This window comes from Myxocyprinus asiaticus, chromosome 3 (genome assembly GCF_019703515.2).
Source record: "Myxocyprinus asiaticus isolate MX2 ecotype Aquarium Trade chromosome 3, UBuf_Myxa_2, whole genome shotgun sequence".
NCBI classification, from domain to species: Eukaryota; Metazoa; Chordata; class Actinopteri; order Cypriniformes; family Catostomidae; genus Myxocyprinus; species Myxocyprinus asiaticus.
The window spans coordinates 13,789,061-13,804,628 of NC_059346.1; the positions used below are offsets into that span (position 1 = coordinate 13,789,061).

General features: G+C 37.2%; 1 protein-coding gene across 2 annotated transcripts; it reads left to right on the top strand.

The window, feature by feature from the left end:
* Positions 1 to 6,368: 6,368 nt before the first annotated feature.
* Positions 6,369 to 14,990, top strand: LOC127418805 (serine/threonine-protein phosphatase PGAM5, mitochondrial-like). 2 transcript variants are annotated; one of them, XM_051659641.1, is made up of 6 exons: positions 6,369 to 6,835; positions 9,098 to 9,270; positions 9,429 to 9,554; positions 9,631 to 9,719; positions 11,907 to 12,040; positions 13,527 to 14,990. In XM_051659641.1, exons 1-6 carry the CDS (start codon positions 6,651 to 6,653, stop codon positions 13,675 to 13,677), a joined length of 858 nt encoding a protein of 285 aa, XP_051515601.1. In that variant the 5' UTR covers positions 6,369 to 6,650; the 3' UTR covers positions 13,678 to 14,990. The 2 variants fall into 2 exon arrangements, with proteins under 2 accessions (XP_051515601.1, XP_051515611.1); XM_051659651.1 differs by having other exon boundaries at positions 11,910 to 12,040.
* The last annotated feature ends 578 nt before the right edge of the window (positions 14,991 to 15,568 follow it).

A 15,568-nucleotide genomic window follows, 5' to 3' on the forward strand; every position in this document is an offset into this window, starting at 1 on the left:
TAAAACACTGTTTTTGTTAAATATTCAAACCTTCAATTCTTAATGGTTCCTAAAAATGAATATAGAGGTGGAAATTATATATTTGGTTTATTAACAAAGTGCAATGAATTACAACAGTTTTTCTAAACGAAACAAAATAGATCTGAAATCCTTAAGATAGCTTATTTAAAATGTATACATATGGTTTACATTGGTTTAACAATTTCTCACATCATATACAGGCACTCAAGTGACACTCAAAAGTGTCCTCAGTTGGATTTGAAATATTTCAGTATGTTGTGACACTGGCTGCTTTGAGAAGCAGTCTTCTTGTCTCTGGTATTGGAGATTTTTTGTGAGTGTTTTGTGGGGATTTTTAGGACAGGTTTCTGTGGTCTTCACTCTGTCAGTAACTCTCTCTGCACATCAGCAGGAAGTTGAGAGAATACATAAGGGTCCACATTCGGAGGCACATCTGATTGAGGGGGGTGGGAGGGATACCACAGCATTCTGTGGCTTTCCCATACTCAGAATTGACTTCCATGGAGGAGTGGGGTGTGGAAAAGGTCTCACTGAGTTCACAATTATGAGAAGCAGGATTTCTGCTATAATTCAGTGCTGACTCACAAAATGCTGATGCTCTTGGTTGGCTGAAACCCAATATAGAGTGATCTGTGGGGCTGGAGCCAATCCCAACTACCTCAGGCTGAAGGCAGGAAAACACCTTAAACAGGTAGAATCTCACTAACACCTACTGCCAATTTAGAGTTTCCAATTGACCTGACCTGCATGTTTTTGGACTGTGGGGGAAACCAGAGCATCATGATACATGAACATGGTAATCGTTCAGTACCATGGTATAGACACCAGTCTGGTTCCGGAAGTAAAAATCCCATGAATTTATCCCATAGACGAATTGGTTTTCAACGATAACTTATAAACCTTTAAAGTCAGACATACCTTGACCTCCGACGTTGTACATCGATGGTATCGGCTTCTGTTGAAACCATCCATCTGCGTTATTTTAACTTCATTGTTTAAAAATTAACAACTATTACCCATGGTCCAGCAGAGAAAGCTTTACCAGTCAGAAAACCGCAGCAAACGAAGACAACGAAACATGCTTTATTTGCAATGCTTCATGGGATTGTAGTCCATGCCGTCATGAATGATGGTAAGTACACAGCCTTGTACCTTTATGTCTTTTTGTCCAATAATTTTTTGCCTCAAAACAAAGTTTGTGATGTTGTGATTTACCTTAGAGCTGGTTGGTTTGGTTCATGGCTTACAACACTTTTATGAAGAATTTAATGAAAAGTCTATGGGAAATGAATTGGAACCCAGAGGACTGAATAAGTGGCCAGGCACTGTTGTGCTCTATTACCACCACAGTACTTTTTGGTAATGGTAGGACTAACAAATCAGTAAAAAGGGAAAGCAGAGATGGAGAATACCTGAGGAGGCCCTGACGGTGTGACTGGAGAGTCATCAATGCCACAGGCGAGGTTCTGAATTCTTTTAGTCATTACTTCCCCAAACTCCCTCACTAGTTAAGGCAGAGGGAATAACTGCAGATCTTGCACACTGACTAGACCCAGAGCCGTCTACTTCTCACCTGTCCTGTATCCAATTCCTTTAAAAACACAGCCAATTCCATGAAACACAGATTTTTATAGAACATCCACAGTAGTGCCCAACCGATATATCAGTCGGCCGATATTAGCCTTTCACCGATATATCGGTATCGCCATATATTTTACCGATATGCACCGATATGAAAACTTCAGAACATATAATGCAGAAAACAATGCTTTAGAATTGGTGTTATAGCGTAGTTTGTCCAGCAGAGCACCCTCCGACTCTATTGTTTACAGAGCTGACTCTGAACTGACGGTGGCTCTGCAGACAGGGTGGAGTTCAGCGGTGTCATCACAGTATGTTGTTAACTAGTTTGTTAAATACATACTAGAAACTTAATATACAATGACCTAATCATTTTCCCTTTTCAATATAACTAATGTAACATTAACCTTGTCCCTGACAACCATGTCACTCATGTCTGTTTGCTGTTAGCCAGCTATAGTTTGTCAGTGCAGTCAGTAATGTAGCAGATTGAAAGGTAAACATCAGAGAATCTTTTTGCAGCTCAGCAGACAACGGTGCGGTAGTGGATTGTGTCTGCTGAGTGTTGATTTCACGCTATGTTATTACATTGGTGAGACAAAATGCTGGAAAGTAAAATAAACAATGTCTGTCTTTTACTCTCCGTGACAACGAGCTTATAGCTAACTGGCTAATCACGTAGCTTCTTTCATTGTTGTCAGCTGAGTGGAAGCTAATGAGTAAACATGTATTCACCAAACTGTTTTCTTCAGGATTCACAGTTTGGTACCCCCTTCAACCGAACAATTCCAGTCATAGCATTTATAAAATGTAATATTTAAAAGTCTGGTTTTCCACCGTTGAAAGTTTCCCCTGAACCTGTATAGCAGAATACGGTGTAACACTGCTGCTTATCTGTTTATCTTGACTCAGCAGTGTTAATATAGTCAGCATTTGACTGATACTAAACAGTAGTACTGATGTTTATTTAGCTATTTATTTTATTTTTATTTATTCTTTATTTTAATGGTCTGCAATTGACTGATAATAAACATACAGTACTGATGTTTATTTAGCTATTTATTGTATTTTTATTTATTCTTTATTTTCTCAGTGTTCATTTCTAGAATTTGTTGACAATGTATAATAATAATGTCAAATATTCTTTGATAAAAATATTTAAGAAATCAGCCTTCTGAGTACCTCTGTATAGTCATATCGGTGTAAAATTGGTGAAAAATCCACATAGAAAAGGTCTGTTTTCATTCCAGCTCAAAAATTATATATATCGGCCACCATATCGGTAATCGGTGAATTTTCCCTCTCTAAAATCGGTATCGGTCTCAAAAATCCCATATCGGTCAGGCTCTAATCCACAGTATGACATGCTTGCCATGGGTAGCACCAGAGGTCTAAGAATCACATAAATCCCAACTATCGTTGGTACATCGTCTTGCATTAACAAGATCATGGCTTGTGAGTCATTCTTAACAACTTAACAGGCAATTTACGTGGTGCTGTGAGGCTGCTTATGAGCTCTGCAATGCTGTATGGCATAAGTGTGGTCTGCTGGTTGGGTATAAAGGTGCCTGACACCAGCTTGGCTAAGAGTTTGTTGTGAGCAATACCAGCACAGCCAGTTAGTCCCAGTGTGCTGAACATGGCCTGCCTGGCCTCTGCTGCTACCATAGAGCCAACAGCCAACCAAGCATTCTCCTCGTTAATCACCACATCCGAAGCTGAGTAAAGAGTTCATCATTTAGCAGAAGCTTTCTTACCCAAAGTGGCATGCAATACACGACAATACAGTACATCTATAGCAACTAGAGTATCTTTTGGTTGCTCAAGGGCACAATTATGATTAGGTGATCCCAGTAATTCTCCAGTTCATCAATCATAGATTATTAGATCCATTACCACTAAGCTACCCCTAGAGGTCAACCGATATATCCGTTTTAAGGCACAGTCAAATTTAACTTTGCACGGTGAAATTCCACAGGCGAAATACAGACATCTCAATGGGAATCCACAAAATGGACTTCCAGTGGCGAAGAATTTCCCCTAACGGATTTCGCATGGAGTTCAAGTTTGGTGATCTTTGACAGGCGAATTTGCCGAGCTGACCAGTAGTAGGTTGCTTGGTTTGGCAGTGACCTGTGTGGGTGAAGCTTCGTACACAGCTACACTGAATATTCACAAAAGAAAAGGATATAATTTTCTTTTTAACTTAACTTACACAGAGTATAAAGTCTAGCATTAAAAAGCAGCAGCTTGGCTACTTGTTCTTTGCTGGTTTCACACGAGTTCAACATCTGCCCACGCCTTCTTCGCCCACGGTATTCTGCGTGCAAAGGTAAATGTGATTGCGCCTTTACCGATTAATCAGTGCCGGATTACTTTTTGGAAGTATCAGTTATCTGCTAAAATCAATGCCGATAATTGTGAAAGGTTTTATTTTATTATTATTATTCCTCTGTGTTCCTCTGGAACTTATTGCTCATTCAGAATTTATAGCCCATATGACAGTGTTTATTTTATTGTGTTTCTATTGTAATACATTGTAGAGGTAGATGATTGTAAGAACTGGAAACTCACACTTTTCAAAATAAGAGTCCCTTTAAGAATCTTAAATTTCTTTGGTTATTATTGGGATTCTAGTTGCACAATAAACTGCACCTGAGATATTATTCATTTTGGACTCTTGTTGCCTCTATGGCTGTGCCCATTACAGTAATTAAAGATTAATATACATATATAAATATATATATATATAGATATATAATATTTTATTTTTTATTTTTTTTACATTCAATAAATAGATTTTTCAAACTATCGGCTGATTAATCGATTATCTTTACCATCAACTTAGTTATTGTATCTGCAAAATCCACTATCGTTTGACCTCCTGCTACCACCACTGATTTTAAAACTATAAATGTGTGCTTATGGGGCTCATATTCACATTCGTGCTTTTATATGTTTCCGCTGAAGGAGAGATCTGAAATAAGAGTCTGCTTCAGTTATCTCTCCATTTCTGTAATTTCCATGAAGTTCTCATCAAATCCCAATTTCTCCACCAGGGGGCAGTATGACATCAGCAGTCCTTGTGAAAATAAAGTAAACTATATAACTTACAAGTCACTATAATATATTTCTGCTGTATACCCAAGAAACAAAAGATATAGACAGAAATTAATATTACAGCACACTGGGTGTGTAATAGGGGTTCTACTTCAATGAGTTTTTTTTTTTTTTTTTATATTGTCACTTTTGGGGGCCTGGGTAGCTCAGCAAGTAAAGACGCTGACTACCACACCCGGAGTCGCAAGTTTGAATCCAGGGTGTGCTGAGTGACTCCAGTCAGGCTTCCTAAGCAACCAATTGGCTCGGTTGCTAGGGTGGGTAGAGTCACGTTGGGTTAACCTATTCGTGGTCATTATAATGTGGTTCTTGCTCTTGGTGGGGTGCGTGGTGTGTTGTGCGTGGATGCCGCGGAGAATAGCTTGAAGCCTCCACACGCGCTAGGTCTCTGCTGTAACGCGCTCAACAAGCCACGTGATAAGATGCGCGGATTGATGGTCACAGGCACGGAGGCAACTGAAATTTGTCCTCCGCCACCCAGACTGAGGCGAGTCACTACGACACCAGGAGGACCTAGAGCACATTGGGAATTGGGCATGCCAAATTGGGGCGAAAATATTGACACTTTTGATTGCATTAGTGATACTGGTGTTTTGTTAAAATGTTTTTACAAAAAGACAAATTCCTTGTATATCTTATACTTGATGATTGAAGTCTAATGTCTTTTAAGTCTATGGTGTTATACCAAGAGGTTTGTTCCAGAGTGCTGGATTTCAGATCATCTCAACTTGTGCATAGCAGCAGTCCAGGTCAAAGTGCAGGATCACTCTGAGAGATGGCTGGAACTCTTTCAGTGCATCCTGAAATGACAAGTCAGTCACAGTTAAAATAGTCAGCTGAATATACCAAACAGAGGCTGGTCACTATGAGGAGGTCTATTAATATTGACTGCAGAATAAAGCTATCATGAAATATTGAGCTGTGCAGCTGGACTGCCTCATAAACCACAGATAAATAAGAGTACCCCAAAAACCTTTTTAATAAAGCTCATACATTATTCTAAAATGAGAAACGGTCTATAAATCATGCATTATAACATGGTTATCCAGCTGTAAGCCAGTGCCCACCTGTCTCCAGCATGTCTGGCTCTAAGCTGCTATCCAACTCATTATCTTCACCCGCGTCAGTATCCATCTTTACTACACAACAATCAGAGACAGACACGTGAATATATAATACACACAAACAAAATGACACACCACTTTTTATCAACAGCAAAAGACGTCGCCACCTAGTTCAAAACATTAACATACTGCTAATGTTCCTCTGCTGTCGTTTTACTGCCATTTATAGGACTGGAGCAACATATACAACTGATGAAATGCATTAGTTTAGTTTTATAAGACAATTAACCAGTGGTGTATCACCGTGGTGTATGTACCACGATTTATTAGACTCCAAAATATTTTTCGTTTGTCGAGTTGCTTGAATATGGAGGGATATAAGTGACAAAAACACACACATATCAAATAATAAATATATCATAACTATACATAGTATCAAAAGTTGCATTAATTAAATAAAATATAATGAAATATGAGGAAAAAATCGTTAAATATTGCACGACATGTATTTAATTATCTGACAGAAAGATGTCACTTTTAGACAATTATACCAGAGGCTTTTATTTTGACAGGTTCAAAATAAATACTCCTTATTGTTTCTGTCTTCACTAATCTAGTCGTGACTTTACTATTGGAATTATTTTGTATCTAAAGAGGATATTTCTGGAGTGTAAATACACTTTCACTGATGGTTTGGACAGAAAACCCCGTATTTGTCATGATGGGACATCAGTGAAAGGTTATTACTGTCTTTTAGGGTGTTTGAAAGGAACGGTGGCACTTCCTCAGCAGAGTGACTCATTGTGCTTAATAACGGTGAAGATCAGCCGTGATTCCTCCGTATAGTCACTTCTCATTTGAGTCATGTCGTTTCGGAGGGCAGCCAGACTGGTGTGCGGGTTCGCCGGCGGTTCTGCGGTGCTGGTGTTCGCGGCGGTCGTTGCAGACAAGCACGGATACTTGAGAGAGCGTTTTCGCCTCAGAGAGACCCCGACTGCCTTGCATGCAGCATGGCTCGCTGCGAACGGCTGGGACTATAACTGGGACAAGTAAGAAATAGGGGGTTTATTTCTTCATTGTTAATTCGTTATTGAATCTAAAGTTTCATCCCAGGTGATTTCAAATACGCATTCAAGCACTACGGTGGTGTCATGGAAATGTATCAATGTTAATACCATTGTACTTTGTATATTTATCTTGGTACTACTAAATAAGTACTACTAAATCATTTCCAAATTCATGTACCATGGTTTGCATGGTATTTCAAAGCAGGGACTAAAAACGAAATGTTTTTCATTTAGTTTAGTTCTGAGCAGAAACTGTATATATATATATATATATATATATATATATATATTATATATATTATAATATTATAAAAAATGTATAAAATATTATAAAAATTTTTTCGTTCCGTTTCCTTCGTTCCGCAGACTCCTTTCCAAATGGTAACCGGTTAATAACGTTAATTTTAAAATGACAGTACAGCGTGCTTAGTGTGCCAGTTGCAGTGTTGCCAGATCTCACAAGAGAAATATGCGACCTGGTCTGGAAAAACAAGCTCAAAATGAAGGACTCACCTCACCCAAAATAAGCGAATATATATATATATGCTTTTTTATTATTATTATTATGTGGGGGAATTATCAGCATAAAATACAGTAGCCTATGTAAAATATCGTCTTTTCAATAAATGTATTCTTAATATAAAATATATGCCCCAAAACATTCATATATTTCAAATGTACATCTAAAATTAATTAGTAGCCTAAATCGCTCCCTCCTGCATACACACACACACACTGCATGGGCACATTTGGACTAAACATCATCTTATGTTAATTATTTATTTATTTGAATTTTTTGGCCAGGAGGAAGTGGCGTAATTTTGAAAATGTACTGCGATAAACCCTTTGGTCTTTTGGTTTCATAAAAAAATGAACAGAACAAAATTAACTGGTTATTAATCGATAGGGATGGGTATTGATACAGATTTCTCGAAATCGATTCGATTCCAATTCACATGCTCTCGATTCAATTCAATTCCGATCTCGTTTTGATTAGATTCTATATCGATTCATAAGGGTACATTTCTGTTACAATGTCCATTTTGCTTACGTAAAAGCAATTCTGTCAGCTAATGCTCTTAATTATAAAGGACTCTTCTAGGGAACCCTTCTTTGTACAGTTTGAAAATATACATTTTACAAATTATATTTTATCATTAGTTTTTCATCAAATTGGTGACATTTTAGATTGAAAAATGTTCAAAGTCAGTCTATTCCATCAATTAATGTGTTGAAGTTGCATATATTATGTTGCACGTATATTTTTGTTACATTTTATATTGTTTAGTTGCATAATTTGTATTGTTTACAAGTATTTACATTAACATGAAGAACACGTGCTTAATCAGTACTGTCTCTTTAAGACTAGCGGCACCAGCCAGTAAGGGCATATAAGGAGAGAAGACTTGCGTAATTTCTTTAGCGCATCCATGTGTAATTAGTATAAAATTTTAATTTTTTTTTCTTGTTTTTAATCAAAAACTGAGGGTAAAAGAACTGTAAGGGTAACAAAAGAGACATTATTTAATAACATGGATCCGTGGATCTCGTCTTTGGACACGCACCTTGGACCTCTGCTAAAATTCTTCTCCACTATACTACTCAATCACTGTGAGTGTACTAGCCAGTGGCTAATGATAGACATTTTTAGTTGCATAGCATGAGATTTGGTCACACATGAGAGTGATTTACTTTATAGAGGGTTGCCACATAGACCGATCTTGGGATTTAAGAAACAATATCAAGATAGTTCAAACAAAGATCGGAAAATCTGTATTTTTTTCCCAGCCCTATTAACCAGCATTTAAAAATAAACTTTATCCTCCGGATCAGTTGAAAGGGACTTTGTTCCTGTTTTTGGTTACGTTCTGCAAAAAAGAATTTGTTCATTTTTGGTTTTCGTTTTCATTCCTTGAACCGTTTTTAGTCACTGCTCCAAAGTACTTACAAAAATACCATGGTACCTCCATATTACTTGTCTGAAAAACATGGTATTGACATGGCAAGTCATCCTGAAGCAAATGCTGATAATTCATGGATCATCCCATTTGGGGTTTGAACCTACAACCTTTGGCTTAGAAACCCAGATCTTTAACCAGTAAGCCTCAATATGCCTAGAACTGGGCACAGATTGAAATGGTGTTATTACAGGTTTTAGTCTTTAGACTTGGTTAATTGCTATTCATACAGTACAGTGGTCTCAATTTATGGCACTGTGGAATTACTGCTGTCTGTCTGTTTCAGACGTGACCCCTCCTCTACGGTAAATGGGAAGAGAAAGGAAAGGGCTGGTGACAGCGGAAGTCCAGACACTGAGAACAACAAACCCAAAGCCACGCGTCACATCTTCCTCATCCGACACTCTCAGTACAACCTCAATGGGAACGGAGACAAAGAGAGAGTCCTCACTCCTTTAGGTACTGATCTCTTAGCATATATTAATATAATAAAAATACCAGCCCAACCTGGCTTAGTCTACTCCGTTAGAGATAACACTGAGTTATATTAGAACAATAGCCCACCCAACCCACAGGTCTGACATCAATTCGTGTGTTGGTTTCTGTCTTTGCTGCAGGCCGTGAACAGGCTGAGTTGACGGGACAAAGGTTAGCAGTACTTGGACTAAAGTATGACCTGCTCATCCACTCCTCTATGACTAGAGCTACAGAGACAGCCAACATCCTCAGCAAATACCTGCCAGGTACAGTCGCATCCTTTGATTTCAACCTTTAATAATGTTTATTTTCTTCAGCTATATGACTGTGTGTTTGTTTTAGAGGTGGAGCTTGTGAGCTGTGATATGCTGCGAGAGGGTGCACCCATAGAGCCAGTACCTCCCGTCGGTCACTGGAAACCTGAGGCTGTGGTCAGTACAAATCATGTAGTTAACACACATTTGAAGTCTGTTTGTCCCCACTACTTGTGTTCCTCCTGGGTCTTTGTGTTTGTACCAGTTCATGTTTTTGAGTGTCTGTTGATGGCACAGGTCATAACAGAATGCATAGTTAGGGGTACAGTGATTGTGCTTGTGTACAAAATCCCACAATAAAATCAGCCCAAGCCTCTTCAACATACAGGTGCATCTCAATAAATTAGAATGTCGTGGAGAAGTTCATTTATTTCAGTAATTCAACTCAAATTGTGAAACCCGTGTATTAAATAAATTCAATGCACACAGACTGAAGTAGTTTAAGTCTTTGGTTCTTTTAATTGTGATGATTTTGGCTCACATTTAACAAAAACCCACCAATTCACTATCTCAAAAAATTAGAATACATCATAAGACCAATAAAAAAAAAACATTTTTAGTGAATTGTTGGCCTTCTGGAAAGTATGTTCATTTACTGTATATGTACTCAATACTTGGTAGGGGCTCCTTTTGCTTTAATTACTGCCTCATTTCGGCGTGGCATGGAGGTGATCAGTTTGTGGCACTGCTGAGGTGGTATGGAAGCCCAGGTTTCTTTGACAGTGGCCTTCAGCTCATCTGCATTTTTTGGTCTCTTGTTTCTCATTTTCCTCTTGACAATATCCCATAGATTCTCTATGGGGTTCAGGTCTGGTGAGTTTGCTGGCCAGTCAAGCACACCAACACCATGGTCATTTAACCAACTTTTGGTGCTTTTGGCAGTGTGGGCAGGTGCCAAATCCTGCTGGAAAATGAAATCAGCATCTTTAAAAAGCTGGTCAGCAGAAGGAAGCATGAAGTGCTCCAAAATTTCTTGGTAAACGGGTGCAGTGACTTTGGTTTTCAAAAAACACAATGGACCAACACCAGCAGATGACATTGCACCCCAAATCATCACAGACTGTGGAAACTTAACACTGGACTTCGAGCAACTTGGGCTATGAGCTTCTCCACCCTTCCTCCAGACTCTAGGACCTTGGTTTCCAAATGAAATACAAAACTTGCTCTCATCTGAAAAGAGGACTTTGGACCACTGGGCAACAGTCCAGTTCTTCTTCTCCTTAGCCCAGGTAAGATGCCTCTGACGTTGTCTGTGGTTCAGGAGTGGCTTAACAAGAGGAATACGACAACATGTCTGTGTGTGGTGGCTCTTGATGCCTTGACCCCAGCCTCAGTCCATTCCTTGTGAAGTTCACCCAAATTCTTGAATCGATTTTGCTTGACAATCATAAGGCTGCGGTTCTCTCGGTTGGTTGTGCATCTTTTTCTTCCACACTTTTTCCTTCCACTCAACTTTGTTAACATGCTTGGATACAGCACTCTGTGAACAGCCAGCTTCTTTGGCAATGAATGTTTGTGGCTTACCCTCCTTGTGAAGGGTGTCAATGATTGTCTTCTGGACAACTGTCAGATCAGCAGTCTTCCCCATGATTGTGTAGCCTAGTGAACCAAACTGAGAGACCTTTGCAGGTGTTTTGAGTTGATTAGCTGATTGGCATGTCACCATATTCTAATTTTTTGAGATAGTGAATTGGTGGGTTTTTGTTAAATGTGAGCCAAAATCATCACAATTAAAAGAACCAAAGACTTAAACTACTTCAGTCTGTGTGCATTGAATTTATTTAATACACGAGTTTCACAATTTGAGTTGAATTACTGAAATAAATGAACTTTTCCACGACATTCTAATTTATTGAGATGCACCTGTACATCGAACAGCCGTTTGGCGTTTTAGTGCTTTTTTCCACAGTTGGTGATCCTAAAGAGAGCTGTAAAGTGTAAGTTCACCCAAAAATGAAAATTCTTTCATTTACTTACCCTCCTGTCGTTGGAAAACAAAGGAGAAATTTAGCAGAATGTCCAGACTGCTCTTTTCCATAAAATAAAAATGTACATTGACCAGGGACTGTCAAGCTCCATAAAAGTAGTCCTTCTAACCAGATGGCTTTTGATGAATGGAACAGAGCAGTTTGGACATTCTGCTTAACATCTACTAAAAAGTAAATAATAACATAATTTAAATTTTTGGTTAACTATTCTTTGAAATGTTGATGTTTGAAGAAGAACATTGAGTGTGGTTTGGTTGTGGGGGCACTGTGGACTCTCCTCACAAGAATGGTTGTGAAACTCTTGTTCCGGTTTCAGCAGTACCATGAGGACGGCGCACGGATCGAGGCAGCATTCCGCCGCTACATCCACCGAGCTGACGCCAAACAGAAGGAGGACAGCTATGAGATTATCGTCTGTCATGCCAATGTCATCCGCTATTTTGTGTGCAGGTTTGTGTTTGCTTGCTACTCTGTGCATTCCTTTTATCTCTTGTTGTTTGTCTTGGTTGGCGCTTTTATAAAAATCTAAGCAGTATGTGCTTCAAATGAAATCGTAATCGTAAGTATGCTTTTGTCACTTTGTATTCTATTTATGTGGTTGCAAAAGCTATTTGCAACCCCTTTTTATTAGTTATTCTTGCTAGAGGTCGACTGATAAATAAGGTGTTAAAAAGGCTGATAACCAATTTATTGGCCGGTAGTTTTTAAAATAGTTTTTTTTATTGAATTTTTAGTCTTTCCTTACTGCGACGGGCACAGACATAGAGGCCGCAATAGTCCAAAATGAGTCAAATCCCAAGAATAACCAGGAAAAAAAAGTTTTTGTGCATAACATGGGACTTCAAACTATAAACAAATCCGAAATATCTTATTTTGAAATGTCTGTGCTTTCACAAACACATAAGGGAAACAAAACATGCATGCTTACAATCATATAATTTATTACAATAGAATCACTATAAAGTAAACATTGTCAAATGGGCTAATAAATACTGTATGAGCATTAATAATATACAGTAGGTCATCATTTATCAATACTAGATCATGTCTTGTCAATTGTCATATGTGTCTTTTTATTTATTTATTTTTTTAAAAATAACATTTCACATTCATAATCCTGAATTATTCCAAAAACAGTGTTGGTGACAGAGTCCTCACTCTGTTACAATGCTCCTTATGTAAATATTTGCCAAATTAATCTTTTTGTAGCCTTTATATTAACCAGATGAAGGGTTTTGGCCACAGAGGAAGTTGGAGATAAAAAATAACAATAACACAACTATCAAACCCCCGATTTTTGCAGATAACCGATCGGCACCAATGAATTGGTAAAACTGATATATCGGTCAATTTATTTTTTCTTTCCACACCCCCAACTTATTAAATAACATTTTCAGAAAATGTCACTAAAATATTATTTACTAATTTTTATTTAATAAATAATGTAATAAATGTAACAATAATATTATGTAATATTAATAATTAAATAATTCTGTGTAAAGTATTATTATTACTATTTACTACTTTTTAATATTTTAATAATATGTCATTTTAATAACTTAATAATAATATTTATTTAATAGAAAAAAAATAATAATATTATTTAATATTTCTTTTGAAGACTTTATCCCAAAACCCTTTTTTGGAAAGTCATAAAAAAAATGTATCATTAACTTTTTTTATTATGTTATACTGTATGTATATATATATATATATATATATATATATATATATATATATATATATATATATATATATATATATATTTTATATTCCAGCCATAAGCAAACTTGGCACATTGTATAATCTGATTTATGTATTTTCTTTTTTGTACATGTTTCATCAGCTGCATGCCAAGGTCATTGTTACAGTACATTCTGTCTCATAAACAGTATTCACCAGGACCATCAATATAATTTAAATGTGTCTGTTCCAGGGCTCTGCAGTTTCCTCCAGAGGGCTGGCTGAGGATGGGCCTTAACAATGGCAGCATAACCTGGCTAACAATTCGGCCCAGTGGCCGAGTGGCTCTCAGAGCGCTGGGAGACTCTGGCTTCATGCCTCCGGATAAACTCACCCAGACTTGACATCCTCAGTCTATACCATCATGGCCTCAATACAGACTAGACTGAAGAATGAGTGAAGTTGACAGCTGTTAGAGGTGCAAAGTGTCAGGAAATTTCTTAATGTTCTCCTAAATGCCTCCTGAAATTTTGAAATACCTTTTAGATTGACAAAATTCCAGAATCTTTAGAATTTATTTGGGTTAGTTCTCCCAAAAATGAAAATTCTGTTGCCATTTACTCACCCACGTCACTCCAAATATGTATGAATTTCTTCAGTGGAAAGAAGTTTTGAAAAGTGTTTATACTGCTCTTTTTTTCATACATTGAAAATAAATGTGGACTGAGGCTGTCAGTTATATTCAGCCTAAAATGTCTTTGTGTTCCATGGATGAAAGTCATATGGGTTTGGAACAACATGAGGGTGTGTAAATAAAAACAATTGAAATTTTTGGGTGAACTATTCTTATAAGTGATTTGGGATGAGTTTCATACTTACATCTATGCATTTGGCAGATGCTTTTATCCAAAGCGACTTACAGTATACTTATTACAGGGACAATACCCCCGGAGCAACCTGGAGTTAAGTGCCTTGCTCAAGCACACAATGGTGGTGGCTGTGGGGATCGAACCAGCAACCTCATGTGCCAGTTATGTGCTTTAGCCCACTGAGCCACCACCTCCTACTTCTGCTTACTGTAAGTCTTGTTAGTTGATAAGTAATCGTGCAAAGCTGCACTTTAGGAGAACATTACTGGGAAAATTTCTTTCTTTGCAACCCTACTATCTTTTGTTCTGGTGATCAGTTCTCCATAAGTGTAATTATTTTGTATTTTTATTTTTAAGTAAGCAAGTGAAGGGATATTGATATGTCTTCTATTTGACACGAACACTCCTGTGCCACGCTTTGTCATCTGTAACTGTGATGGACAGGTGATATTAACCAGCAAGTGTACTTTTTTATATGTTTAAAACAAGGTGTCTTTTTCCAGGAGTGTTAAGCAAACTCTGGAGGCCTTGTCGTGACAATTGGTGTCTTATGCACTGTTTACATGGAATCATGTTTATGAATATTTTAAAGTTAGTGTGTGAATTTTTCTGCTAAATTATGAGAATTGAGAGGTCGATTATGACTCGATTATTAATGTTGTTCAGTTGTGTTAGTCCGTTTGTATTGTCAGACGATGGCTGAGTGAATTTTAAAAAAAATATACGGGTCACAAAATAAAAATAGAAAAATACAAATATATATTTTTGCATGAAGAAAATAAAGCCTGTTTTTAGGACCATTAACTTTGCATTGTAACATTATTTTAATAAAAAATAAGCACATTTCACCCAATTCTCAGGAGCCTACTTTAATGTGAAAAAAAAAATATATATATATATATTTAAAATGTCAAGTACCAATTCTAAGTCACTTAATGTTCCAATAAAATAGTTTTGGTGTAATTGTAATAATAAATATTGTCACAATAAAAAAAAATTTTTTTTTATTTGATTCAACATTAACTATTTTTTACTATAACTATTATTTTGGGGTGTAATATGACCAGGACATTTGTTGATGATTTAATGGTTTAAAAAAGGAATAATTCACCCCAAAAAAATTAATTTTCTCAAAATGTTCTCGACTTCCCAGATGTGTATGACTTACTGTCTTCAGCAGAACACAAAAGAAGATTATCTCAGCTCTGTAGGTCCATACAATGCAAATGAATAGTGACCAACATTTTGAAGCTCCAAAAAGCACACAAAGGCACCATAAAAGTAATCCAAATACCTCCAGTGTTTTAATCCATGTATTCTGAATGATCCAGCTGGTTTTGGGCGAGAACAGACCAAAATATAACTCTTTTTCACCATCAATCTTAACATCAGCAGTCATGATTTCAAGCTCAATTACACTTCCTAG

Bases quoted from the DNA above. Each gene is read 5' to 3' on its own strand.
- LOC127418805 (XM_051659641.1), top strand. From the start codon at position 6,651: ATGTCGTTTCGGAGGGCAGCCAGACTGGTGTGCGGGTTCGCCGGCGGT. The intron at 6,836-9,097 runs GTAAGAAATAGG...TGTCTGTTTCAG, and splicing joins TGGGACTATAACTGGGACAA to ACGTGACCCCTCCTCTACGG. The intron at 9,271-9,428 runs GTACTGATCTCT...TCTTTGCTGCAG, and splicing joins GAGAGTCCTCACTCCTTTAG to GCCGTGAACAGGCTGAGTTG.